Source organism: Alosa pseudoharengus, unplaced genomic scaffold, assembly GCF_046254945.1.
Source record: "Alosa pseudoharengus isolate Yale_2024_CS ecotype anadromous, Long Island Sound unplaced genomic scaffold, YU_APseudo_1.1 YU_APseudo_1.1_scf_12, whole genome shotgun sequence".
NCBI classification, from domain to species: domain Eukaryota; kingdom Metazoa; phylum Chordata; class Actinopteri; order Clupeiformes; family Clupeidae; genus Alosa; species Alosa pseudoharengus.
Window position 1 is genome coordinate 19,459,196 of NW_027468587.1, and position 26,307 is coordinate 19,485,502.

Consider the following 26,307-nt stretch of genomic DNA (forward strand, 5'->3'; position numbering starts at 1 on the left):
AGGATGCTATAATTGGGGCTTTGAAGTCCTGGTTGTAGTTTTATTTGGACCACACATCCCTCCCTCCAACTGTAGTTACATCAGTCACTAATAAATTAGCAGCATGGAATTGTAACTTCCCTTATTTACAGCAAAAGCAGTTTAAGACCGGCAATCCACTGTCTCCATGACCATCTTGCTGCGATAAATGGGGGCAATGTAAAGAAGTTGAGATGACTTAAAGCTTAATGTGCATAGTACAACTTGAGTAAATCAAGATTAAAAGACATTTCACTGCATTTTCTATTAGTAAAAATACACTTATGGGGGCATTTACAATGTTAAACAGTTAACCACAAATTCTTGAGTTTTACCATTTTGTTAACTGTTAATACTTTGTTGTCCATTATTGTGTGCAGATTTTTCCTTCGCCAGCACAAACAGTTCTTTCAGCTGTTCTTCCAAAAGTACAGCATCTCCATTATTGTTAATTATCCAGTCAAACTGCACTCCCTGATCGAGACCACATTCTGACTCTGCGTCATCAATACCTGTGGAAAGAAAATGGATAATTGTGGGGGGGTCAGTGCTGTTGCAAAACAAAAAAAATTACATTCACATTGGTGCTGGCAGCTGGCATTTTTATCCATATTGACTTAAGAATGGACTGACATTAGTAAGGGCCTATTCATATCGCAAGCATGACAGCTGTGTGTCAGCTGCATTACCTGTCGGTTTTCATTTCTGTGCCCATGTTAACAGGTTAGAGCGTGCACACAGCCTGCGTGATACAGACGTCTCAGCCGTGGCTCAAGCCTGTAAACATGTGCATGCTAGAAATAGGACTGGCACCTAATACATCACATTAGTCTGTAAAATGACAATGCATCACCCATCCACTCACACATTCATACACCGATGGCAGAGGCTGCCATGCAAGGTGCCAACAAGTACATCCAGAGCAGTCTGAGTTCAGTGTCTTGCTCAAGGACACCTTGGGGCAGTCGTGGCCTACTGGTTAGCGCTTCGGACTTGTAACCGGAGGGCCCTTGAGCAAGGCACCTAACCCCTCACTGCTCCCCGAGCGCCGCTGTTGTTGCAGGCAGCTCACTGCGCCGGGATTAGTGTGTGATTCACCTCACTGTGTGTTCACTGTGTGCTGAGTGTGTTTCACTAATTCACGGATTGGGATAAATGCAGAGACCAAATTTCCCTCACGGGATCAAAAGAGTATATATACCTCAACAGGGTCAGGAGAGGTGGGGCTCAAACCAGCAACCTTCCAATTACTGAAAAACTCCTCTACCTCCTGAACCACCACCGCCCCCTTTAGATACAATATAAGAAACAATATCCATTGATATCACAAATGCACTTGGTTGGGATTAGATCACCTGGAGTGAACTTCCATCCTCTCTGTAATCTGATCTGCTCCGAGGCCTCCACGCGCACACAGCAACACTGCTGAGGAAACTCCCTCCAGAACCACTGCAGGTCCGACATGCGCCGAGCATCACTGATGATCTGGAGAGCGGAGCAGACAGGTGTGATAAAGGTAGACTCTTCAAGTATCTCTTGAATTTTTTTTTTTCTAAAGTATTGTCTTAACACAATAACATATAGAGGTTCCACATTACTCTCTTAATCCCACTGTTACTGAAGTTTTACAGCAACTTTCAGCTACAATAAACCAACCTTCAAGCCCCTTCTAATAACAAAACAAGGCCTCATTATATAATTTATGTTGTTTTATTAGTAGTGCAGTATTTAGGTTCACAAACACTGAACATAAGTAGAGAATATTTATGCCAACAACAAAAATGAGATCATACTGTACATGTAGAGATGAAGGAAAAGACAAAATCATCTTCCTCGTTTTACCCAAACTGGCTGTTTTGCCTCTCTGATGGCCAGCCGGCAGAAGAAACCAGGATCCTGCTCCCTCATCCTCTCTCCCCACTGGATCATGTCGGCTCTGTATCGCTCCTTATACTGGCCTGCTCCCAGCAACTTACTGAAGTCAAGACCATGCTCCTAATACACGAACAATCAAAAGAGTGGCTCAAATAGCTAAAATTACATGACTCAGGAATCTCCAGGAACTACTACTTTTCTAGCCATAGAGCACTATCTTCGTGTACTAGGTCTAATTCCTAGTGGTTTTTTTAGAACAGTGGTTTTCAAAGTGGGGGGTGCCAGGGGGGCCTCAGCAAGTTGGAAGGAAAAATAAAAGCAACAAATAAATACATTTGAACATTTTTAAATTACTATGATTGGTTGTTATACAATGCCATTATAATAATTTGTCGCATATCTGAACATTATATTTTCCATGATAATGGGAATAATAGTAGAGTGATAGCTCTCATATAGCAGAAAACTCCAAATGCAATTTGTACACACTGTATGCTCCATCGTGAAGTGCTTGTGGCTAAAATAATTATTAGGATTAGCTTCATGTATTTTTACATTTGCCGTAGTATTGTCGATGGGTTTAATAACACATCAAGGGGGTCCTTGGCCAGAACCTAGTGGTATTTGGGGGGCCTTGTCGTGGAAAAGTTTGGGAACCCCTGTTTTAGAACATACTCTGACTGACAATCTGTGCTATATGCCCATTTACATACAATGTCATACTTCCCAATATCCACATTCATAATGGGTAATTTTCATTTCACATTGAAAGGGTCAGTTATGAAAACATTTCAAACATAAAATAAGACTTACAATACTTGAACCAACAGCAGAATCATGGCCACCCCTTAATTCACATAAACATTGTTCAATGATGAAACTAGTCATTTGGCTTGTATTAGGTGATCTTTTAACTCACCTTTGCATACTGTTCTTTCAGGGGCCCAGACAGACGCAGGATGCAGCATGTATCATCTCCCAGCCTGTTTTAAAGGAAATTAAGGTAAACGTAGCTTTGAAATAACTTGTGTAGCAGCTAGTTCTCAAAATGCTTAAGCCAACAACCGTTGATTTCTGAAACTTCAACTGCTGTGAATGAATGTCTGTCGTAACCTAGTTTCAAATATAGGGCATTTGCATTTTACATTTCTTCAACATACAACGTTTGAAACAATTTGAGACATTACATTATTTTACTGTTCTGGCAGAATAAAGCTATGGTTAACGTTAGTCCAGAAAAATGTCATATGAGCTGACAGGTTGACAAGATCAAGCACTGTAAAGGCTAACAGGGGACAAAAAAGAACTGAACTCACCTTTTATGAATTAAGTCGGTTACATAATCCTTCCCTGATTTGCGTTTACCACTAAATATCAGTATTATTGGGGGGTTTGTAGTGGACATCACTACTTGCTTGGCAGTCAGAGTTCGTTGCACTATTTTTCCGCATGTTCACTGACATAGCCTACAATGAATGACACCACTGTCATGTTTACCTTAAATTATGAAAAGACCGCGCAAAACAAAATATGTAAAACTACGCACTTTTCAAAGTAAGGGATTCATTTACATCACTATCTGTTCTAACACTGATAGAATATTTAATTCAGCATAACATTTTCGCAGCAGATGATTATATAAATGTATGAAACTCCCGGATAATCGTTGAATATTATCTTGAGTTCCTTGCCTATGTGTTTTTACGGTATCATCGCCTGAGCGTCGGACCACGGCGTGCGTGATCATAGATTGATGAAACGGGGGTGGTTGATAGTGTGCTAAAAAATCAACTTTGCTGCAATCACATATAAACCAGGATCAAGTAATTCTTTAGAATGGTATATTAATGGCTGATACCAAAAAAAGTGTACAAGTTGATCAAACTAAAACAAATATGTTGGATAATGAATCCTACAAACCATGTACCCCCGTACATATGTTGTAATAGTTGCGGCGTTTTAAAGCCGCAGTGGCACAATAGGTTCATTCGATTTCATGCAGCGCTGCGCAGATATGGTTGAATGTGATGCATGCTCAACCAAATGAACTAGTTATCGTGCAAAAGTCCAGCATGTCACGTTCGGCCAGCCCCGCGCAGGGTTGCATGGGTTGCATGAAGTCGAATGAGCCTAATGTTTGGTGAAACTTTTGCTATTGAACTAGCTGTGTCAAGTGCTGCTGCATAGTAATAGTGTGACGTGTTCATTTAGTCTCTGATGTTTTGTATTATCATGGTCCAGTAGTTCCACTCGTCTGCCTTGTTTAACGTTTCTTAATTTACTGGGTGAAAGGTCACTCAGCTTTGAAAACATGGCAAGTTCATTGTTGGGGCGCGTAGCTGCGTACAAACGTGATATAAGTCTTCCAGTCAAAACATTCACACTTTTACGGGTAAGATTGCTTTGCATCTGAAAGTTTAGTACTCTTGTTTAAGTAAGAACAAGTTGACTACCAGTCACTGGTAATGTCACCTTAACATCATGTGTTGGTGGTTACTGAGAGTTGTGAGAAGCTTGTTAGCCACTTGAAATTATTGAGGTCATGGGAAAATGCCATACAGCTAGTTAGCGTTATTAGCATAATTTACAAACACACCGTTTTGTGGATTAACTATTCTGTGTGATTATTTCAATGTACATGATCGCAGCAACGAAAAAGACGAATAGGGTAAGGTAGGTGTGTCCATGTAGGAAGCTGACCTAACCTTTCACCTACTCGCCGTATCTGTATTAATTTATTTTCCACTCCAGTCTTCTTATTGCTCTGGTTAACTATGTAATCTGTGACAGTAGAATCATATTTCATATTAATTGCAAGAGTTTTAACTTCCGTTTGTTCTTTCAGGCCTTCAGTAATGGTACTAATGCACTGCGCAAGGACTCTCCGCCTCCACAAGCTGTGTTCTTTCCCCCTTCCGAAGTGCCAATGCTGGTCCCGGGGACGTTCAAAAATAAAGTGGCTTTCATCACAGGAGGGGGAACTGGTTTAGGTCGAGGAATGACAACTACCCTGTCAAGCTTAGGTGCCGAGTGCGTCATTGCAAGCAGGTCAGCATCAGTGCTTTCATCGCTTATGGTGAATTATCATTTTGTTTCATTTAGGTAGTGATTCACATAGATAATTGCTTGATTATCATTACAGTCACAACGAATAAGAGAGAAACCAAGTTGTTTGCTCAGTTGAATGTTCTCTATCTCAATCTGAAATATCACAGACATTTCCTTTGGGTTTGCATTTGCAGTATTCTCAAACAATTCTGGAGAATATATAAAAATTCATTGTAGGAGAAGAACATCTTGCGGCAAATGCTAAGATGCTTATTTTGTTTTTAGAAAGCTTGATGTTCTGGAAAAGACTGCTGCAGAAATTTCAGAACAGACTGGAAACAAGGTAATAATCTATATGTATCTGAGATTGTGTAGGTGATGTGATTGTGTGATTGCCTGTCAACATAAGATCGCATCAGACACCTACAATTCACTTTTTACTTGTTAAATTAGCAACTTAGAAAGTTATATTTAATAAATGTCTTTATGATGTGCAAGTGATCCTAATTTTAATACTTTGTTAGTGGTTGCTTACTTTACTGGAACACATAATTTCTCCTGCTGTAGAGACTGATCACCTGTACCTTATGCTTCCCAAGGTGTCGTAATGGTGTCCCGAAATCTATATTTGGTGTGTTTTGAGCCTTTGAATCACTCGGGCAGTATTCCTCCAACAGGTCCATGCTTTGAAGTGTGATGTGCGGGACCCAGCGTCTATAGAGGCTGCTGTGACGAAGCTGATCAGTGACGTGGGTCTCCCTGATGTAGGTACAAACTCTGCACTACACTGCCTACACTGTGAAGGCCTCATCACAGATCTGTCACTTCACCTTGTTTTCTTAGGTTTCTTTTGCCTGCCATGTTGTCTGGCAGATGTTTCTTCCTATAGAGAGAATGACAAGTGCATTTGTGCAAAATAACCGTTGCTATATAGTGTATTGGTAGGAAGAACATCAGCATTGCTTTGAGTTGGCACATCAGTGTTGAACTACTTTACTCTACGGCACTAGGAAAGAATAGAAATCTGATCAACATGAACTTCAGCTAATTTTTTCACCGAAACCCCACATATGTTCATGCTGGGAGAACAGCATAATTATTCCTCCTAAGGCCGGGACGAGCTGTCTGTCTGATGGTTTTTCCATTCCACAGGTGGTAATCAACAATGCTGCAGGTAATTTCGTCTCCCCCTCAGAGAAGCTGTCTGCGAATGCCTGGAGGACCATCACAGACATTGTGCTGAACGGCACGGCCTTTGTAACGCTGGAAATTGGGAAGCGCCTCATTAAAGCTGAAAAAGGTTTGCACATTTTGCATGCATTGTCTCTATCCCACATTCAAAGAATAGACTTGCCTGAACCATGTTTACTTGGCAATCTTAACCAAGTGTTTCATATTCAGCTGGCAGGTTTTCTGTGGGTATCATATAGGTTCATTCTAAAATATTTTGCCAACAGTGCATGCGCACTGTGGCCAGAGCGATGTCAGACGCACAACATGGGCAGCGTCAGGGCGTAGTTAATTAATAAAAGATAGATAGATCAGAATTTAACACTGGTTGTGTGTGATTGGTTTATTCAACTTCACTTCTGAAGTTGAATCTCGGACCCATGGTGTTATATCGGCACATATAAAGTGCATATTTTGTAGTCAGTGGAAAAAGGATAGCACCACGCATAGCATAAGCAGCTAGTTGGAACAACAGCTTTGTTTATGTATACCTCACATGCCAATATACCATGAAAATACATTTTACGATGATGCAATTACTAGTTGTTACTAGTTGCATATAAAAACAGGGTTCAAAATGATCAAACTGTCCCATACTGTCTCTTTTAAGACTACCACTGGCCCACTTAGTGTTGTGTTTTCTTGTTTTTTATCCAATGAGCACTGAGAGTCATTTCAGATTCCAAATGGAAACTCTGTTGTATTGCTCTGCTAAGACCACAGGGTGGCAGACACACCCCTCCATTGCTGAGGGTAAAACATATTGGTCAATCGATTCCACTGAAAACTGCTCCCCAAAGCATGCTGCTGCACCATTTAACCTTGTAATCCTTTCACTCGTTTTAAAGTTATACTTAAAGTTGAATGATATATAACAGACACTTTTATCCAAAGTGACATGGCCTCGTAAAGGTGGGTTCGGGAATCGAGCCTAGGTTGACCAGTTGTCAGGTGGGGATGTTGCCCTTGATACATTCTCTGTTGTACCCAGTAATTACTAATTAAGTAAATATTTGTGTTCATCTGTGTGTGTATGTATGTGTATGTATGTGATGTGATGGAAACATTAGCATTACACTAATTACAACAATGTGTTGGGCTGAGATTTTGGTTGGAATAACTAATCACATACGAAAATTAAATTTTAATAGTTTTTCATTTCTTGATTTTTTTTTCAGAAATCATATCCAGGCCAACCAATTGACAATTGGTTGGCCTGGATATGATTCCTAAACCCAGCATTGTGAGTCCGCGTCACTTTGGATAAGATTTTCTATTAAATATCAGTCACTACTTTTTACTTAAAGTCCACCGGGCCTTATAGAAAAATGCACATTGTTTATCCTTTCAGTTGACACATCATTCATCCTTTAACCGTCCCATCAACCGTAAGGCAGCGCAGACACTGCTTGTAATAATGCAGTCCTTACTGTCCAGTGCCTGAGGTCCTCTTTGGGTTGTGTGCTGCATCCTACTCTAGCCATGCATACTCAAAGGCCATGGGCCCTACACAGAACCATACTGTAGAGCTGGATGCCTAAAGACCACCCACCATACGATTTTGCTTGATGCCCCAACACTAACGTTGTCCTCCTCAGTCTGTGTTGATCTTGCGGAGGGCTTGCCCATCCTTTGATTGTACTGACCTTTTCCCTCCTCCTCCGAAAACAGTTATTAATGAAATTGCAATCAGGCCATTGTGAGGGAACGTCGCAGTCACAACGCAGAGACGATGTCTCTAATTTGCCATTTACACCGTTGAGCAATTAAGAGGCTTCCATAGAGAGTCTACCCTTTCTTTAATGTTTGTTTCATTGATTGTGCTGCATCGCTAGCCATTGGTGGCAACACTTTGTGAAGCTCGCTGCGTTTAAATTAATGATGTCCTTTAATTCCCATGCTTGGAGGTGGACCGGGCGGTGCAGTCCTAATTGCGAGTATGTTTGTCATTCATTCGCTTGAGCTTTAGACTGAAACTGATTTTTGAGTGGCTGAAGGAGTTGTCTCTTTTCTCAGGTCAAGTGAAGCCAGGAGCTGGGCCCACACTTTGCTTTGATTAGTTATTGATTGATTTCTCTGCTTATTTGTTTTCCCAGGGGCTGCGTTCTTGGCCATCACCACCATCTATGCAGAGAGTGGCTCTGGCTTTGTGGTCCCCAGTGCCTCTGCCAAGGCTGGTGTGGAAGCTATGTGCAAGTACGTCCAGCATACCACTTCATAGAAACACGCAAATGGTAGTTGCTTCTGTGCAGCCCCCCCATTTGTAAACGTTTGGAGGAAAAAGTCCCACCCATCGGCACGCCACCTTAATGTATTTTTAAAGGGGTGCATTTATTAGCATTAATGAGTGTGACAGCACTTTTAATTTACATCCTAAATGTGGAGCCCCCGTCCTGATCTCCCTGGGAAAGTTGCCCGCAATGAAGATGGATCGAAACTGCAGGAATACATCAGTGGACACGGCAGTTTTCCCTTTCCCTTGATGTAGACAGGCCACTCATTAGAAAACATGAATTCCCACTGAAACATTCACTCAGAAAGCAAATCAAATATACCTCAAAAAGATGTCTGTATACATGTTGCAGCAAATATACTCTCATTGGGGTCGTTAGCTCACCAGATAAATCAGATTAATATCTAATGTACAGTATATCAGCCTCAGGCCTCCAATATTATGGCCTTGGCCTGAAATACATAAATGGGATAGCAGGGGCCAGTCCAGTTGTCTTCTATGGCATGAAATGTGTTAAAACAGTGATGAGAACACTGCCCTGTGCGCTGGTGTGGCTCGCTCCCTCTCCCCTTGTAAGACACATCTCCCCATTTCCCTTTTTACAGGCACACTGAAAAGGGCATTACTGTGATGAATGGGTCATTGTGCTCCTACCTCTTCCCTCAGACAGATGGTTAACGAGGGGAAAGAACCGGGCTAGCGAAACGTACACACACTCAGAAAGACACACAGACAGACACACATACAGACACGGACACTGACATAAACCACACTGAGACCACCTCTAAACTGCATGTGGGGCATGAAAATGAGATCAGCTATGTATAAAGAAAGGGTTACATGCATGTACAGTATAAAGAAAGGGTTAACCCTCATAACTGTGTGCCTTAAGAAGAGTAGATATTTGCTGAGGTAAAGCTGACTAGTCCATTTGTATTCTATGTGCAAGACACCTTTTTGTCAGGGGGTCACTATCTGTCTCTATTCATTTGCAACTAATAGAACTCTTGGCTTTTCTGTGTGGTTGTTCACCTGAAACATTGACCCCACTGTTCTCTCTGTTAATGCTACATCTAAATCAGGGCTAGGCAGCAAAACCCCCAAACCCCCCAATTTTTTTTCCCTTTTTTATCTCACACCAATTCTCTGTGCATGGTCTATTTTTGGACCTATATTTTGCTCATTCAGTATGCATTAGATCCTTGATGCTGACTAGGAACAAATCAATCTGCAGTCCCCCCTCCCTACCCAAGCCTTTCCACTGCTCTTTTTCTTTGAGTGATTTGGATTGACCCTAAGAAGCGCGCGCACACACACACACACACACACACACACACAGAGACACACACAGACACACACAGCTATTCCCTCCTTTCCTCTCTGTGTTCAGCTTTCGGTTTTATTTGTGTTGTTGGAATAAACAGCATGAAAACAAGTGGCCAAACACTGGCGCTCTCTTGGAGATAATTGTACCCGCAGCCTGAGCGTTAACCCCATCAGGAGAGTTTAATGAGAAAGAGGCCGAGCGCGGGGCTCGCCGCAGGACTGCCCGTTGGCCGGCCTGCCCGCCTATCCGGTCGCTCGCTATCACAGTCTGAGGAAGGATGCGTGTGTTTGTACCACAGGTCCCTGGCTGCCGAGTGGGGACGCTACGGCATGAGGTTCAACGTGATTCAGCCCGGACCAATCAGGACCAAGGTAGCGCATCACACCAGAGCATCCTGCTTCCTCCTGTCTCTTCCCCCTCTGTGGCAAATGAGGACTGATGCTGTGTTGGGGTGGGAGGAGGGGGGGTTGCGAATGGTTTTGGTGACACAAACAAATCTGCTTCTTGTGATGTAACATTATGTCCTAAACCATGGGTATTATATACTGTAGCTCTTTTTTACATTTCTTATATTTTTTACATTTCTTGACCCAAATCTCAGCATTGGCGGATTGTACTGCTCAGTAGTGTGTAGATTGCACAGGAAGTATGTGCATTGAGGACTCAAGTATTTATTCCACCTTTGAGGTGCAATTAGTTGACTCACTCCATGGCAGGAGCTAAAATATGGGAGTGTTTTTGGCTTTATAGCCTTGGCATGAAACAGTTAGTCTGTATGGATCGTTTTCAGTCTGGTTTCCCATTAACAATGTGCTGTTCTTCCTCCTCAGTCCTATACTATGCCAGGACATTTTGAAGGTCATATTGTCAAGAATCTAGGCTTAATTAATGATTATAATGATTTAAGATTTAATAATTCAGTTGCTGGCAGTCATTCACTGCATGTTTCTTTTTGGACGTTAGTGTTTTTGTTGTTATTGACAAACTGCACTGGATAAAATATATCAAAGGTTGACATTAGCAGATACAATCCTTACATTTAGTCTTTGGGTGTACAACAGTGTTCTCTCACTGACACGTAACTGTGGACTGTCCTTCTGAAGGGTGCGTTCAGTCGTTTGGATCCCACCGGGACGTTCGAGAAGTCAATGATTGGCAGGATTCCGACTGGCCGTCTGGGAACGCCAGGAGAGATTGCGAACCTCGCCGCCTACCTCTGCAGCGACTATGCCAGCTGGATTTCAGGAGCGGTGAGTCTTTGTGTGTGTGTGTGTTGACCTTGGGAGCGGTGGGGCTCTCCTCTGCTCCAGTGCAGGGAGAGTAGGCACAGGGACCAGGGCCCTGTGGCTGCCCCAGAGGAGCGCTCCGGTTTCAGACAGAGGGAGGGGAGTGCAAGGACGGTGCTGCTTCCCCTCTCCTCTCCTCTCCTCATCTCTCCTCTCCTCTCCAGCAGCTGAACATTCTTGCCCTCTGATGATTTAATGTTAGCACATAGGTTAGGTCATGCAAACAATCTGATTTGACGTGGAATGACCCGTGGACCCGTGGAATGACGTGTGCAGGGCTGAGTGTTGTGTGGACATTTCCTCAACGGCAGCCTTACAAACAGAGCATTTCATATCACTCTTTTGTCATCCACCTTAACTTGTCCTTATTCATGCATTCACTGCACAGGTCATTCGGATGGATGGAGGAGAATATGTGTCCATGGCCGGAGAGTTCAATGAACTCCGAAAGGTACGAACTAGACATGCTTCTTTTTTTCAACCAGCTCTTGTTGTGAAATTGGATGGCTCGGCACAACACGCGTTACAGCTCTGCTTCTTGTCCTGCAGGTCACCCAGGAACAGTGGTCTATGCTCGAGACCATGATCCGAAGCACAAAAGGCTCCTAAGGACTTTGACTGTTAATGGCAGTATTGTCTCTTTGTGATCACAGGCTTTTATTGAAGTTTTTATTCTATTCATTTTTTTTATGAATCCCCTAATTGATGATCAGAATAGACATGCCACCTCAGTGTATAAGATTTGCATGTATTTCTGAGATTGCCTTGCTAAGTGCCTGTGGCCTTTAGATCATTCCCAACGCCATAACATACTGTAATATAGTGACCTTTGTAGGGATTAAATCTAAGCACGATAGTGCCTGTGGTCACTAATGTTTTTTGTTGTTGTAACGTTTTGTACAAAAATGACAAACATTATTTGCCTCATATCTTGAAACAGAATAAACCTTTTCTGCAGCAATATACCATTCTATTCCCCATATTTGAATTCAGAAATAAGTAACAATATTTCTCTAATGTATTGTGCAATGGTCAAGGCTTCTCACAGATACTGATTTCTAGTGACTGCCCTGAATCCATTCTTACAGAAATATGTAGTGCTCTGTGCATGACCTGTTACAGTACGTCAGTGTTGGACCTTACACTTACCCTCTCTTTAACTCTCTTTCTTCCAAATCCATAAGTACTCTTTTCTTTGGCCTCGTCCTCTTCTCCTTTCGGCCCACTGCTCTCTACTTCACCCCAGAGAGATGTCCCTCAGGCTGTTCCACTCCATCGCCTTGTCCATCCACTTCAGCCTGTGTTTTATTTTTCATCCACCACCTTTGAACATGGGCCCCTTGATGGTGTGTGATGGCAGGTCCCATTGATGTGCTGCCTCTTGTCGAGGGTGGAGAAGGAAGAGGAGGATGGGGAGGCATCCTTTTGACCTCTACACAAAGCCTCCTGACTTGGTATTGGTTCAGTGACCTATCTGTGTTGCACTCACTCACTGGGCCAGTTGTGCTGCGTCTTTGTGTGTTGAATACGACATACCTCCTTCACAAGTGCTGTTTGCATCAATACAATAACAACCACACAGAGAGCTGTAGACTAACTGACGGGCTAATGCAGCCGCTTTGACTTATGCAGCATCTTTGTGTGTTGAATACGACATACCCCCTTCACAAGTGCTTTTTGCATGGATGTAATAACAACCACACAGAGAGCTCTTGACTAACTGACAGGCTAATGCTGCTGCCTTGACTTTGGTCTGCCGTCCTTTTTCTTTTTTGTGTGTGTTTTAGGTGTCAGGATTAGTGTTCATCCTCCACAATAATTTAGAGGGTGATGTCTAAGAGTTGTGTTCTCTTGTCAGATGCTGCAGATGCAGCATTCACACCTATTCTCTCTCTCACTCCTCTCTCTCTCTCTCTCTCTCTCTCTCTCTCTCTCTCTCTCTCTCTCTCTCTCTCATACACACACACACACACACACACCTCTCTCTCTCTCTCTCTCATACACACACACACACACACACCTCTCTCTCACTCCTCTCTCTGTCATAAACACACTCACACACACACAAACACACTGAGAGCTAATTCCATGCAGTACGCACCGCCCTGGAGAGTCCCAGATAAGGCAGAACTGTTGCTTTAAAACTTTAGGGTCTACAGCTGCTCAATTATATGATAAAGATCGTGGGGCTCTCTCTGCCCGCGCTGCATTGACAACACTTCGTCTGGCAGAGCCCAGCTCCATTCTCAACCTCAGGACAAGATCTGTTTGTCTGCCACTGGCAAAGTAGCACTAAACCGACATCCACAGTTTCGAAATTGGTTTATTTGAACTCGAGTGGTGTTTTCGTAATGCCTTGTTTGGTGCTATCAATCAAAGCTGTGTGAGATCTGTGGTGATCTTCTGTAGATATGGTGAGGAATGTGACAGTTACCCAAAACAATTAACACAAGCCAGGGTGTTCAGAGAAGGCATTTAATTTAGTTGTGACTTGTAAGGTCGAACGGAGACAGAAACACACAACTATACACCACTGTTTGTTTTTTCTCTAGGTAGTGTTTCCTTTTCGTTTAATGACCTCTTACACAGTGTCAGGTGTTTAGCATAGAGGAGCATGTCATTCTTTACAGTGCAAAAGAGTTTGATCTGACATGGTTTGGCTAACAGGTTAAAGGGGACGGGGGATAAATGTGTGTCACAGACGTGTGCTTATACTGTAGTTTCACCAGTACCTTAATGGACTTTTTAACAGCAGCAACCAATATGCACTGCAAAAGAAACATAATTATCTTCTCTTAAAGAATTCCAGTTGATTTAGTTCTTGACAGGTTCATTCAACAGAGCTCATCCGCTCAAATACACGTTATTGCTTTGGCTACAGTAGGAACGTTATCATTGTTACTGTAATCGTTATCGTCGTTGTTGTTCTGCTTGGTAGTTGGTTTGTCGCAGGCGAGTTCAGCAGGGTGCCGTGACTCCATGTTGTGGAGTTTACAGGGTGGCAATGCAGGGTGTAGGTCCTTGATTTAATGTATCAATCTTATCATTACAAAAGCTGTACAAACAGTATAGAAACGACAGGTTGAAAAGTTTTGCTACCGGTCTTTGAACAGATGCCTCTCTACGTACAGTACACTTTGCCTCAGTAAAATTTACATCAGTTTTCCTGAAAATAAAAGACAACAAAAATAAATAAACACCTTAGAGCTGTAGCTACCATCACGCACGTCACGAGTGAACGGAGTGGGGGGCGGCGGGGTGCCTGGAACGGGGAGGGTAGTATGGGGGGTCTGCAGATGGAGGGGGGGCTTGCTGCGGAGAGGTATGGTGGGGGTGGGCGTAGGGTAGGAGGGGGCGGGGGACTCTGCCTCAGACCTCTTCAGCGCACAGGACAAGCGCCAGCTCCTCTCTGTACAGCTTGCCTCCGTCGGACAGGGCCATGATGGCTGTCTTATACGTGGGGATTTTGCTAACTTCGAGCACCTGTCAGACAGAGAAGAGAATTTTTTTTTCTTGTTGTTATTCCCTGTGCCATCACAGCCACAGCTGTTATATTGCTTTTTCAAATGGACACTTGACTTTGTCATTACATGGGTGCAGTGATTGTTCAGGCTTTCAGAAGGTAACCAACAAATGATTTGGATCTTCAGTTACACAACTATATGCAGCATGATCACGTCAATATCCATACATATATCTGGTTATATCAGTTACAAACATAGATTCACTGATTACACTTTCACATACATTTTGTTTTACAAAATTTTACAAAAATGTTTACTCTTTTTGTTGCATTGTAGTTTGACCCATAAAGATGGCCTTCACAAGCATGCTACTGCCAATGAACTAGGCAGATTTTGGTCTTCAAAAGGCTTACGTAAAACCTGTAGGCCAGAAATACTGTGTCTGAGTGTGTGGAGTGTGTGATGGGGGTGGGGTGGGGGAGAGATTAGATGACTGGCTGATGTTCACATGCTTCTTCCAGAGAAATGAATGTTTGTTTTCCACCCCATTAACAAGGACTGCATGGCATTTCTGTGATGATTCAGTGCCATTTGTTTGCTCGAGTTATGGATTAAAAGTGGGCAAGTTATTTCCCCGTTTGAGGGTAGGGGTTTAAAAGTGGGCAAGTTATTTCCCTGTTTGAGGGTAGGGGTCCACACTTACCCTTTTATTTTTTTCACACAGGTCTTTTAGCAAGGCGTCAAGCTCATTTTCATCCATGTAGCCATTTCTGTCCTGGAAACAGCAGAATTCAAAGGGTAAGGAGTTAGTACTGACTATCTGATGTTCTCGACTGATCTCTAACACTGAGCACAGCCGTTCTGCAAAACTCAACTGGACATTGATGTTTGTTTACTCACAGTAACTTTACACTTGGCCTCTTGTAGTCTTACTTTGGTTGCTTCAGTCAGACCCTCACATGCTGTGTGCTAGCCTTCTTTGAGTCTCCGTTTCTGAAGCCAATTTAGATTCTTGCCACTCACTGCTCAGTGAGTGCATCTGTGAAAACATTTCCTAGTGCATCTGAAGAAAATTGGAAACGCCTACCCAAGGATTTAGTTTATTCCATTTCTGTAAGTTTTTCCTCAAGTTTTTTTGCTTGTGATATCTTTGTAAGCCTTGCATAAACAACCTAGCTGGTGCAGAGAATAACATACTTTACTCAATGAATCAAAAAACAAAAGCTTGAAAAATCAAGGGACGATTGTGAGCCACCAGTATGCTAACAGCACAGATGTGTGTCAAACAAACAGGTAACCAGATGATATTCTATTTCATAATTGTTTTCCCCTAATCTCCTGTTGGAAATGGGACATTCTCTATGGGTTTTGACAAAGCAGAGAGGCCCTGACGATCAGTTCTGCATGCAGAGTCAAAGCAATGACATGCTAAATTTCAGGGTGCTCATGTGTAACGCAAGTAGCCAATCAAACCACAAACGCATCCTGTCGCCCATTTCACTCCCTCCCTGCGTTGCATTCTAGCTGTGCTAATGAGCATATCACTCTGTCTCTTGGCAAATTGCCTCTCTGAATATCCTGATAGAAGGCCAGAGACACTCACGCCAGGCTCACGTTTGTGCGACCCAAACCCTTGCCTGTTTGCACGCATCAGGGGCCGTTGTCATTAGAGGCAAAGAAATTGCCCTCAGTCATAGACACGCCGATATATTACAGCCAAGCCGCAACCCCACAAGCTCCAGTACAGCTGCAGTAATATCTCGATTGATGGTGCGTCCTCTCTGCATACCAATGAGGGTCTGAGTCTCCTGAGCATTTGGTAAATAGAGATGCTGAGGGGGCAATCACCTCACAAATCTCTAAAGGTTCAGTGTCTGGTTTATGGCTTCTGAGAGAGGCTACAATCGATAGGGTTTCAAAATGTATTGGTAGGTACTGTGAAAAGCAAGAGAGCTGTTTCTTCTGGTGTGTCTGAATAGGGCTGGAAAAGAGGAACGAGACATTACCTTATCGTATAACTCGAAAATCTTGTTGAACTCTTTTCTGTCCATCTTCACGTTCTGTGGGGGCGAGAGAAACCGGAATCTTCAGCAGGCTGAACAGTCAAGGTCATTTCTTGTTTGTGTATTGACAGAAGTGTTTTTTCGGCCACTTCAATTACCTGAAACTTGAGTAAGAAGTTCTCTTGATCTGGCAGCAGTCTGTTGCAAAATGACAGAATCACCATGAGTATTTATCTGCTGGTGGAGCCTAAGCTCTCGCATATAGATGGGTTACTGAAATAGGCTTCAAAACTGCAGACCAACCTTGCCATTTCAGCGAGACATAACTTCCCATCGTTGTTGGAGTCAAATATTTTCAGCTAAAATATCAAACATAGTAAAAACAGTATCTCTGTCAGTCAAACCTGGTGCAAACCATGTGATCATACAAATGATCCTTCGTTTTTAAGACCTATATGAAAAATGTACTCAGCACATATTCCACAGGCCTGTTGTGTGGGTTGTGTGATAAGTCAACATTTAAGTTCTATTTAACAACTGTAAAATTACAGAGCCATGCACTCTTTTTACTTTGTCATCAAATCCTAATTTTGGAGCAAACTGACAAGTCAGCAATAACGGCTTGGCTGATAACCTTAAAGCTGCACAGCCTGTAACTATATTTTCAGTCCTGAGGGCTGTCTGTTGTAATCATTTCACCCCACAACCGTGTCCCGAATGCACAAGAGAAGCACATGCGTGTGAGGTGCCGGTGCCCTGCGCTGTCCAGCCCCAGCAAGAGCAGTGATGGAAAAGGGCTTTTTGTTGGCCTGTCTGGCTGCCTTTAGGTAGCTCTGATGACAGACTGAGTGATTTCAAAGACCCGTCACGTCGGTGAGCTGTAGCAGCTCTGCGACAGACAGACGGAGGATTGAGGGGAATTGATCGGGCCGTGTCAGTGGATATAAAGAGTGACCTGGGGAGCTGAGCTGGGCCGCGTCCTTACCGTGGTTATTGTGTACTCGTCCAGTTTCTTCTCATCATATGGCTTCTTAGCTCTCTGAAGCAGGTCTTTTAAAAAGTTCTACAGAGAAAAGACACACACAGACACACACACACACATACATACATATCGTTACTGAAGAGATTATGTTGGGATTTGTGATGAGGCTCATGCAGGTCATGTCACTCACTAGAGTGTAGTAGCCTAACAGTCAAAAGGAAACTTATCAAAACTTTCTGAAAATCAAATCAAAACATAAATTGTATTTCCATTCATTACCAGTTGCTAACATACATTCAGTGGCCCTACAGGTAAAAGCGATCCTGATATTATTCAGAAACTCTTTTAGCAATTTTGAGTGACACTGAAGCAACTCTGACCGTGACTACAAACAATTGTGACCGTGACCAAATTCTTCATAGAGCCACTGCAGCGAATCATGTCTCCTCCCTTGTAATGGTTGTTTGGTCGACTTGCTGGTGACCTTTTTAAACAGCCCATCAGTGCAGTCCTTCATGCAAGGAGAGGAAGCCCGGTTGTGACAGATTGCCTTCATTATCAAATCACTGAGTGAAAATCGGACAGCTGCTCAAAAGCTTCATTTTGGGTCGTTAATTTAAATTGCCAGCGTTATTTTTAGTCTTCTTACTCAGTGTTTCCTTTGGCCCCTGTGAGGCGTGCATATGTCTGTCATTGTGCTGGAGCAACTGCTCTGCCTTCAGGGCCACTTTTACTACCTGCTGCACTTAAAGTTCGGTGAAAACGAACAAAAACATAATTTCCAAACCAGCTGGCATACTGAATCCTTTACAGCAGTGAGATGGAGTTGGTCTAGCCCCATGAACATCATCGTTAAGCCTTCTTCCTTGGCTAGCCCCTGAATTACCCATGGGGCTTTGCACTCCAACCTTAATTTCTTTCCTCTGGCTCAATACCCACTTCAGAAACGTTACAAGTGACACACCTAGCAGAGGAGTGTGACGGCAAGAGAAAGGTTTGCGTTTATATTTTGCCCTCATAAATGACTATTCCAGCAGCAACAATTCAATATGAGAAAATGTAATTTTGCTCCACTGTCTAATCGACCGGCGGACACCAAAGGACTCTGAGAACCACTCGCTGATGATGAGTCATCTAAAAGCCACCAGGTTTTTGCTCGTCCAGGCGAGTTGTGGAACAAATCTAGCCCACCTTGAGTTCATCAGCCTCGATATAGCCACTGTGGTCAGCATCGTAATTTCTCCAGGCCTGGGGGGGGGGGGGGGGTCACACAATGGACATCATGTTACAATTTGTTGTGAGCTGTATCCCCCACATAATATAGTGTGTAATCATCAAGTTTATGTCCAGCCCAACACAACAATATGATTCATTTCCTCAGTTAACTGCCAACACAATAGGCCGAATACCCAACACTTTAGTACACACAGAAATAGAGCATTTTTTAGTCAATAAGAAGAAAATACCTGCATAAATTCTGTACAGGATCTCAACTGCTGCCGGAAAAATAGTAAAAAGTTCTCCTCTGTGGGCAATATTTGAACTAGCTGTGGCAAAGACAGGGAAACAATACAAGCAATAAAACAATTACATGGGATGGAATAATCATTTAGGATCACAAATTATCCATGAAATACTTAGTTTCAAGCAATTTTGTGTCCCCTTGTGCAAATTCCTGCAAAGATATGGGTTATTACTACTTTTTGCTATGTATTTTTTTTTCCTGATCCTCTACCGTAAAAAAACAATTTGTCATAGCAACGTAGGCTACAGAGTAATTTCCTCCGCTGTTACACTGAAAGGATTCAGAGGCAGCCATCGTAAGACATTGCAATTACTGGGAGTTAATGTACCAGCATTCTATTCCCTCTAGTCATCAACATCTTGTAAATCATTTTATTATTTCACACATGCATGGGCTGGTCTACTGTCCGTCCTCCATGGCCAATGATTCAGGACAAATATTTCTTTCAGTTGCACTCATTTTACTCATTTTACTTTTGCACAGGAAGTCATTCACTAAATCTGAAAAGGTGATATGATTTTGCTTTGGCTTAGGCAGAGTTCTACTTTAGGTTTGTAAATACATCATACATGCACACATGCTAACAAGCATATTTAACATCACCCTTTAAATCCACAGTATTTGAGATGGAGTTTAAAAAAAAATTTGAATATAAGCTACACAGAGTCGACAATTTAGCCTGTCCTAAATTCGTACGAGTATAGCACAGCTTCGGCAGTTTAAGGAAAAAACTTCCACCATTTTTATCGTTCTTGGCACCTGAAGTTATTTCTTCATTTAGATTACATTTCCTGAGTCTCAAAATCCATGCCTTTCTCAAGCTATTGAGGTAATCCAACATGTCACTTGGATGTCTTGTGATGTGTTTCTAGTGTCATAAAAGTCTCCCTCCTCTTCCAAAATGCAACCATTAATGGATCATTTTATGTCACTTAAAAACCACTCTTCTCAAACCCATCTCGGCTAAATAATGAGCTGGACGTTTTTTTTAAATATATATATAAATATAAGCTACACAGAAAGCTGACAATTTAGCCTGTCATAATTTTGTACGAGTAAAGCACAGCTTCGGCAGTTTAAGGAAACAACTTCCTTAAACTACTCTTCTCAAACCCATCTCGGCTAAATAATAATAGTAATAATAATAATAATAAAAAAATGCATGAAGGTTGTCATTTGAAATGTCAGGCAATGTTTTAACCGGATTGGATATCAAAATGTCCTCTCTGACATGGCAGATCTCTAAGGTTCTGAGATGACTGGCTTGCTCTGCCTCACCCGACAGCTGCAGTAATTGATTTTTCAACCCAAAGGCATTCAATCAGCAGGCCCGGAGCACCGCCAGAGTGAAATGTAAGCCAGTTTCTCCAGCATCAGGATTAAAAACCAAGCCAGCGCTGAACAGCCATTATCATATTCATGTTATGGATCGCCTGTGGAGGTAGGTCTAATCTGTGATTATGTGGCAGCTTTTTCTTGCTGATGTTTTTGAACGTGGGAAATGTTAAGCACCCCAACAGCACCCCAAGTGAGTTGTGGTGATGACACTGAGAAAGATTACACTTGTTTTCACAGACTTTGGAAAGTCATTTGTCACTTCAGAACCATTTTTTTTATCTGACAGTTTACATATTTTTGTGTTCTGTTGCAAAATGGTTACTGAACTTCTCATAACTAATATGGTGGCATTTTTTACTTTTCCAAAGACCTTGTTATGTACTGTAGATAGTTGTCATAAATGCTGTCTTACAAATTACTACAAGCAATTTTAAATAGGGGAATTTGGGACCATTGGGGCCAATTTTTATATTCTCAATGAGCAAACTCAAGAACTAGTAGCTAGTAGCGCTCTCCATGTCAGAAAAGAGATGCAAGAGGCTGTTTTGTGGTCCCATTTAAAGACACATCATGAAAACAAGGCTGTAAAAGTAACTCCAAAAGTAAAACAAACTCCATCTCAAACTCTATCTCTATATCCTGTCATAGGATGCAAAATGGCAGAATCTGCTGGTCACCGTTGCTTGAAGAAAGTGTGCTGAGATGTTTGCCAAGAGTTTGTGTATGAAGTGTAAATGAAAAACACTTACCTCAACAATGCCTATCTTCCCATCAGTGTTTTTCTCATACTCCTCCACAAAAGCCTTCATCTGGTCTGTTAGTTCCTGTGTAAGGAGAGCAGACGAGAGATAAATCCTCAAAGCAGAGCCATTCTCTGGCTTATCAGGCAGTTGCGGCAGTCTGTTTTGAAAGTTGTCTGAAAGGCATTTTTTTGGCTCGTTGGCCACCTGAGAGTTTGCTGCTATTTATCGGACGCTTCTCTCATTTACAGCCGCGGGGGAAACTCTGAGATTACAGACAAGTGTACGATGAAGGTGAGAAATTCTTCATCCGCACCGTTGAAATAAGCCCTAATTGAAATTCCAGCTGTCAGAATACAAAACTATTGTTTGATTCAAATTAGAAACCTGTATGTGCAGTAATCATCTACACAACATTGCTCATTACAAATTGTACAAAGTTGGTATAGCATTGTTGTGCAACTAGCTTACTATTGTAGAGATAGAGACTGTAATTGTAATACTTTCCTCATGTTATCGTGTCTGCTTTTGGGAAATGCATCCTTGAATGATGACCAATCGGTCTGTATCACCACTAAATGTGTAGCCTACACTCTAAAAACGAACGTGTTGTCCCTATCTGGACACAGAGATGTGTTAAAAAACAACGCAAGTTGTGTTGTTTCAACACATTTGTTTTAAGAGTGTATGGATGGCAACAGGGGATCCTGCATGCGTGCAGAGCTGTCAAGTGACAGGTGATGTAAAGTGGATCTGTGACGCTGGGGTAAAGCACTGTGACACTCTTCAGCAGAGTCAGATCTGACCGGTCATGCCTTGTCAGTGTCACATGTAGAAATACTACATGCTGGACTAATGCTGCCACTCAGCACGTCAAGAGTGCTCAAATACATCACAGTAAGAGATGTGAACTTATACAGATATGCCATGTGCAGACATGTTGCTGATTAAGAAGTTGTCAGTGTTGTCAAACAGTACAGAGGAGAAGATTATTGCAACTCCCTGTGTAGTTCTGGACAGCTGTATGTCCAGTTCAGAGAAGCTTGCTTTGTTCTTTGAGAACAGCAGGATGGACAATATGAACCAAACACTGACATTCATGTCAGACTAAATGAATTGAATTTCCCTCTCAAAACTAAGAATTACATAAAACATTTTAAAGGGACACCAGGCAAGCCTGATGCTTTTTCTCTACGAAACTCCCCCTCGGTCTGAAGCTCTTTTCCTTTTCTTTGCGTTTCGTTAGCCTGCCTCTGTGCTGTAAACTGATCCTGCTTCGGTCGGCGGGTAGGATACACCGAACTTGCAAGTGGGATATTCTTCCTACAGGCAGTAGGGGCGGGCGAGAGAGCCTTCATTCGCCCCGTAATGAGTCATTTAACCATATACCGACTTACGAAGATTATTAATTAACACGAAAACGTTGCCTGGTGTCCCTTTAACAGAAACCATTTTATGACTTTCACTTGTCCTCTTGCATCAAACCTAATACTTTTGTCTGGTAGTATAGTTAGTTACTGTTGTATAATGTATCGTATAATGCATATGTAATGTTTAGTTAGTTACCATCCCTATACGGCTGTGTATATCGAGATCACATGAGTCTGTGTATGCTGAGTCACTGTGGGGCCGGCCCTAAGGCTGATTAATGTTCGCATCAGAAGCAGCCTCACAGCTGCTCTGTAGCTCCTGGCCCATCTTTCAGAGGCTGGGCTGGGTGCTGGCTCATGGAAGACTCTCCATTATGCCAGAATTCATTTTCCACCCGTTTCCACAATAAGGGAAACCGTTTGTAATGACAAGTAAAGTTTTTTTTATATAAACGCAAGCTGTGACAAGACACCATCAGTACTGGTGTGTTCCAGGAAACCCAATCCTTCACCTGCAAGTATCCAGAGGCCCTGCTGATGAAGTTGCTTATTTGCAACAGGTCAAAATTATTTCTTAATTATAATAGTACAGTACCTTATATATGGGCTTTGGATTATCCATTCATTGCACCCTTCCATCTAAAATCAGCTCAAGACTGAACACCTGTTTATTTTGATTTAGATAAGCAAATTCACACATTATCATAATGTACACAGACAGATTCTGCTTAGGTCATGACATTCCGCTCTGGAACAATGCAAATGTTTACACTGGAGTTTGACACCTGACTGTCCTCTGGCTGAGTGAGGAGGACTAAGCTGCATATGTTTGGTGTACAATGACAATTACGTCTTAATGCTTTTGGATAAACTGTAGATATTCAAGTGGCTATTAAACAGGACATTTCAGGAAGCTGTAGATAAAGCATGTGCTTAATGTTGATTTGGGAAAAAAAGGTTTTACGATGAAGTTACATCTGCGCCTAAGTATGGAGCAAGCCTTCTCCTGTGTGTCAATTCTGCCAGCAACCAGCCCCAAGCTGATGGATAGCCTTGCCTCCAAAACTCTCAAGATCCCCATGATCAGATGCATGAATGCAAAGCTTATGAACAAGCTTTGTAGAGGTTGGGTGAACAAGTGTGAAGTAGCCTGGGCCTCAGCTAATATACAATCCTTTACCCTTTCTTTACCTGAAATCAAATGGTCAGTATCTATTTGTTCTACCCTGAATTAACTGTCTAGTTGCCCATTCTGTTTTCTTTATGAAATAGATTATTATGTTATTGTGTTAATCTCCAAAGGGAGTTTCATTTTTGTTTTGGTGAACAGGTTCCAAATATTTTCGTAGGGCTACCATCTTCCAATCCAGATGCCAAAATCCTGACCACTGGTTTAACTGCTCTCTAGTTTTGCCTATTGTCTTTGTGTGACATGTTTTATGAAATGTGGTTATTGTGTTCACAAAATGTAATGTTCACTGCACTGTTTAATTTCGTTAGTATCTGCTAAATAGCTTGGCTTACCAGATGCCTTTGAACAAATGTACAACCTTTGAAATGAGTTCTTAAAGAATAGCTGAAAGTCATGCGACCAATATCTTGGGGAGGCACTGAATTGTTCAGCGAGGAATGAAATGAGGCTTTTGTCCTAAATGGCTCTTGATTGATGAGCAAAACGACACTTTTGTATGAGACACAAAGCTGTTTGAGTTATTGTGCCATAGATGTTATAGAGCTCCCCAAAACTGATTTGTGGTATAGCCTACCTGACCACTAAGAGTTAAACTGGCATACACGTAAAGATTTATGTTCATCTGGTTTAGCCCATCATAAGAGTAGGGATGTTTGTATTTTGAATACTAAAGCAGCAGCTATTAGTCAATGGCTACACCCCACTTTTCTCCAATTATATCAATATGTTTTCTCCCCATCAGGTTAATTAGGGGGCCTTTTTCATCTTAGTTTGACAGATGTGCTATTACTCTCCATTTGTGCTGTTTATAGATTACAGCGTTACTGCCAAACTTCAGAAAACCTTGTTAATTGCTTTTACACAAAGCACCAAACGAGTATTTAACCTTTGGCAAATACAAAATGGTAATGCTCTCGTTAGCATCTGTTTTGAACGACAGACAACAATGATGTGAACTGGACACCGGCCTCTAGAATGCCAGAGATGAAAGGAATGTGCAGCTTCCAAATTATAAAATGGCAAAGGATGAAAGTATCGTCCTCCCTGACCTATCTCCCATTCTCTGTCGATATGCAGTCGGGAGTTTCGATATGCAATAGGAGATGAATTATCTTTTAAACTAAAGGACATTTTGCAAGATTTTGCATGCACACAGTTTTGTATTAATTATATCATTAATCAATAATGATGTCCACGCAATGCAAATTAATCCTGACTTGGTTTCAGATGGTTGATTTTTTAGATTTTCCATTGCCGTCAATTGCCACATCTGTTATGTAATGATAATGAAAATAGAAATTATTGCAAATTACTGTCATTCATACATCAACAGTAGGCTAGAAGACCACAATAATCGTGTAGCGCAGGTCCTTGGTGAATCATCAGTCATCATTAGCCAAAAACTCGTAAATTTCATCAAATAAATGCACATATGAAATCATTGACCGGAAAATGCGCAATTCTCTCCCCCAGCAGTGACCATATGTTGAAGTGTAAAGCTATTGTAAAACACTGTTCACAGTCTGCAGGATGCTTTTACCCGCGAGAGGATCTGACCTTCAACCACCACAGAGTGATATGAACATATCTATCATATTTCAGGTAATCAAATCCTGATCATACTTCAGCAGCTCATAGTCTTTGACAAACTTCCAAAGAAAGTCTGTCGTTTCGTTGTTCAAGTGCAAACAAAATAATTATACTGCGAATATGCATTACTCTACTGGCCACATAGAAAATACCATTACGCACGGTCATACAATTCATTCAGAGCGACAGTCGGATAATCAAAAAAGAAATTTACACAAGACCACAAGTGACAAAACGGCTGCATTTTTGCAATAAATATGTAGATTACGCTAAATACAATCTATGAGATCATATGAAGCCAACTGGATGCTTTTACTTACCAGTCCCGCTTGTTTCCGGGCTTGCTGAAGTTCTTTAATAAAGTTCTGCAACTCCTTTCCTTCGATATATCCATTACCTGCAAAGACGTAAATCGCCAAATTAATCACAGGAGGTAATAATAATTTCTTTTTAGATTAAATTTAGACAGATGGGCTCTGGTAACTTCATTTAGCTTGGGTCATTTTCAGGAACATCAATCAATCCATTACTGGTCCAGATGCTCTCTACATCGTTTCCCCGTGTCTTTCGCTGCTCACTCTGTGACTTCTTCGAGGGTCACTGTTTGTAGGACTTGACATCTATTGCCGAGTGAATGTTAACAAAAATGATAAACATAATTGATCAGCTGCTTTACAAACTTTAGGATCGGTCTGATCGGGTGGAATAACATGTTCCCTCATCAGGTGTTAGCCTCACAGCCTTTTCAAACATTCATCTCCACTTTTTGAGAAACTCCAAAACAACATGGGGAAAAAAATTACCGTCGTTGTCATAATGATGAAAGATATCCAGGAACTGTGAAGCGGAGATCTCAACTCCCTGCAGGTATGCGTTTGCCATGTTAGCAACGTGCGTACTGACAGGCAAGTAGTCGCTGGAAGCTGCACTTGATGATGTTCTGTTGTGACTGAGTCGCTTTGATCTGTTGGTCTCTGTATTTAACCGTGCACTATCGGTCTGATCTCCCAGCACCGCCCTTCCCTAGTGTAAGGAAGCGGAGCCAAAAGCGCAGCTTACCTCCGTCGCCTTGTGCCGCAGGTAGTG

At 42.1% G+C, this 26,307-nt stretch overlaps 3 protein-coding genes across 3 annotated transcripts; 1 reads left to right on the forward strand and 2 right to left on the reverse strand.

The window, feature by feature from the left end:
- Nucleotides 1-19: 19 nt before the first annotated feature.
- On the reverse strand, nucleotides 20-3,348 carry pmvk (phosphomevalonate kinase). Its single transcript, XM_076280404.1, has 5 exons — nucleotides 3,210-3,348; nucleotides 2,813-2,876; nucleotides 1,861-2,013; nucleotides 1,374-1,503; nucleotides 20-530 (listed from the first exon to the last, which is right to left on the reverse strand). The coding sequence occupies exons 1-5, from the start codon at nucleotides 3,296-3,298 to the stop codon at nucleotides 361-363; spliced, it is 606 nt and encodes a 201-aa protein (XP_076136519.1). The 5' UTR covers nucleotides 3,299-3,348; the 3' UTR covers nucleotides 20-360.
- Nucleotides 3,349-3,981: 633 nt separating this feature from the next.
- decr1 (2,4-dienoyl CoA reductase 1, mitochondrial) lies at nucleotides 3,982-11,980 on the forward strand. The gene is made up of 10 exons (XM_076280405.1): nucleotides 3,982-4,285; nucleotides 4,739-4,941; nucleotides 5,227-5,284; nucleotides 5,619-5,705; nucleotides 6,094-6,241; nucleotides 8,268-8,367; nucleotides 10,030-10,102; nucleotides 10,835-10,981; nucleotides 11,406-11,468; nucleotides 11,567-11,980. Exons 1-10 carry the CDS (start codon nucleotides 4,205-4,207, stop codon nucleotides 11,624-11,626), a joined length of 1,020 nt encoding a protein of 339 aa, XP_076136520.1. The 5' UTR covers nucleotides 3,982-4,204; the 3' UTR covers nucleotides 11,627-11,980.
- Nucleotides 11,981-14,386: 2,406 nt separating this feature from the next.
- calb1 (calbindin 1) lies at nucleotides 14,387-26,103 on the reverse strand. Its single transcript, XM_076279459.1, has 11 exons — nucleotides 26,025-26,103; nucleotides 25,542-25,618; nucleotides 21,079-21,153; nucleotides 18,933-19,013; nucleotides 18,658-18,714; nucleotides 17,470-17,547; nucleotides 16,788-16,843; nucleotides 16,643-16,682; nucleotides 16,488-16,541; nucleotides 15,185-15,256; nucleotides 14,387-14,500 (listed from the first exon to the last, which is right to left on the reverse strand). The coding sequence occupies exons 1-11, from the start codon at nucleotides 26,101-26,103 to the stop codon at nucleotides 14,387-14,389; spliced, it is 783 nt and encodes a 260-aa protein (XP_076135574.1).
- Nucleotides 26,104-26,307: the final 204 nt, after the last annotated feature.

What these genes read in the sequence shown, in the direction of transcription:
- pmvk (XM_076280404.1), bottom strand. Translation starts at nt 3,298, where the DNA reads ATGTCCACTACAAACCCCCCAATAATACTGATATTTAGTGGTAAACGC. An exon ending in ACCGACTTAATTCATAAAAG is followed by an intron (nt 2,877 to 3,209) that starts GTGAGTTCAGTT and finishes CCTTTAAAACAG; the next exon opens with GCTGGGAGATGATACATGCT. An exon ending in AGGCAAAACAGCCAGTTTGG is followed by an intron (nt 1,504 to 1,860) that starts GTAAAACGAGGA and finishes TCCGCTCTCCAG; the next exon opens with ATCATCAGTGATGCTCGGCG.
- decr1 (XM_076280405.1), top strand. Translation starts at nt 4,205, where the DNA reads ATGGCAAGTTCATTGTTGGGGCGCGTAGCTGCGTACAAACGTGATATA. An exon ending in GTGACGTGGGTCTCCCTGAT is followed by an intron (nt 5,706 to 6,093) that starts GTAGGTACAAAC and finishes TCCATTCCACAG; the next exon opens with GTGGTAATCAACAATGCTGC. An exon ending in GGTGTGGAAGCTATGTGCAA is followed by an intron (nt 8,368 to 10,029) that starts GTACGTCCAGCA and finishes TTTGTACCACAG; the next exon opens with GTCCCTGGCTGCCGAGTGGG.
- calb1 (XM_076279459.1), bottom strand. Translation starts at nt 26,103, where the DNA reads ATGGCAAACGCATACCTGCAGGGAGTTGAGATCTCCGCTTCACAGTTC. An exon ending in TCGAGGCTGATGAACTCAAG is followed by an intron (nt 17,548 to 18,657) that starts GTGGGCTAGATT and finishes TTTTCTCTGTAG; the next exon opens with AACTTTTTAAAAGACCTGCT. An exon ending in ACGAGTACACAATAACCACG is followed by an intron (nt 16,844 to 17,469) that starts GTAAGGACGCGG and finishes TTGATATTTTAG; the next exon opens with CTGAAAATATTTGACTCCAA.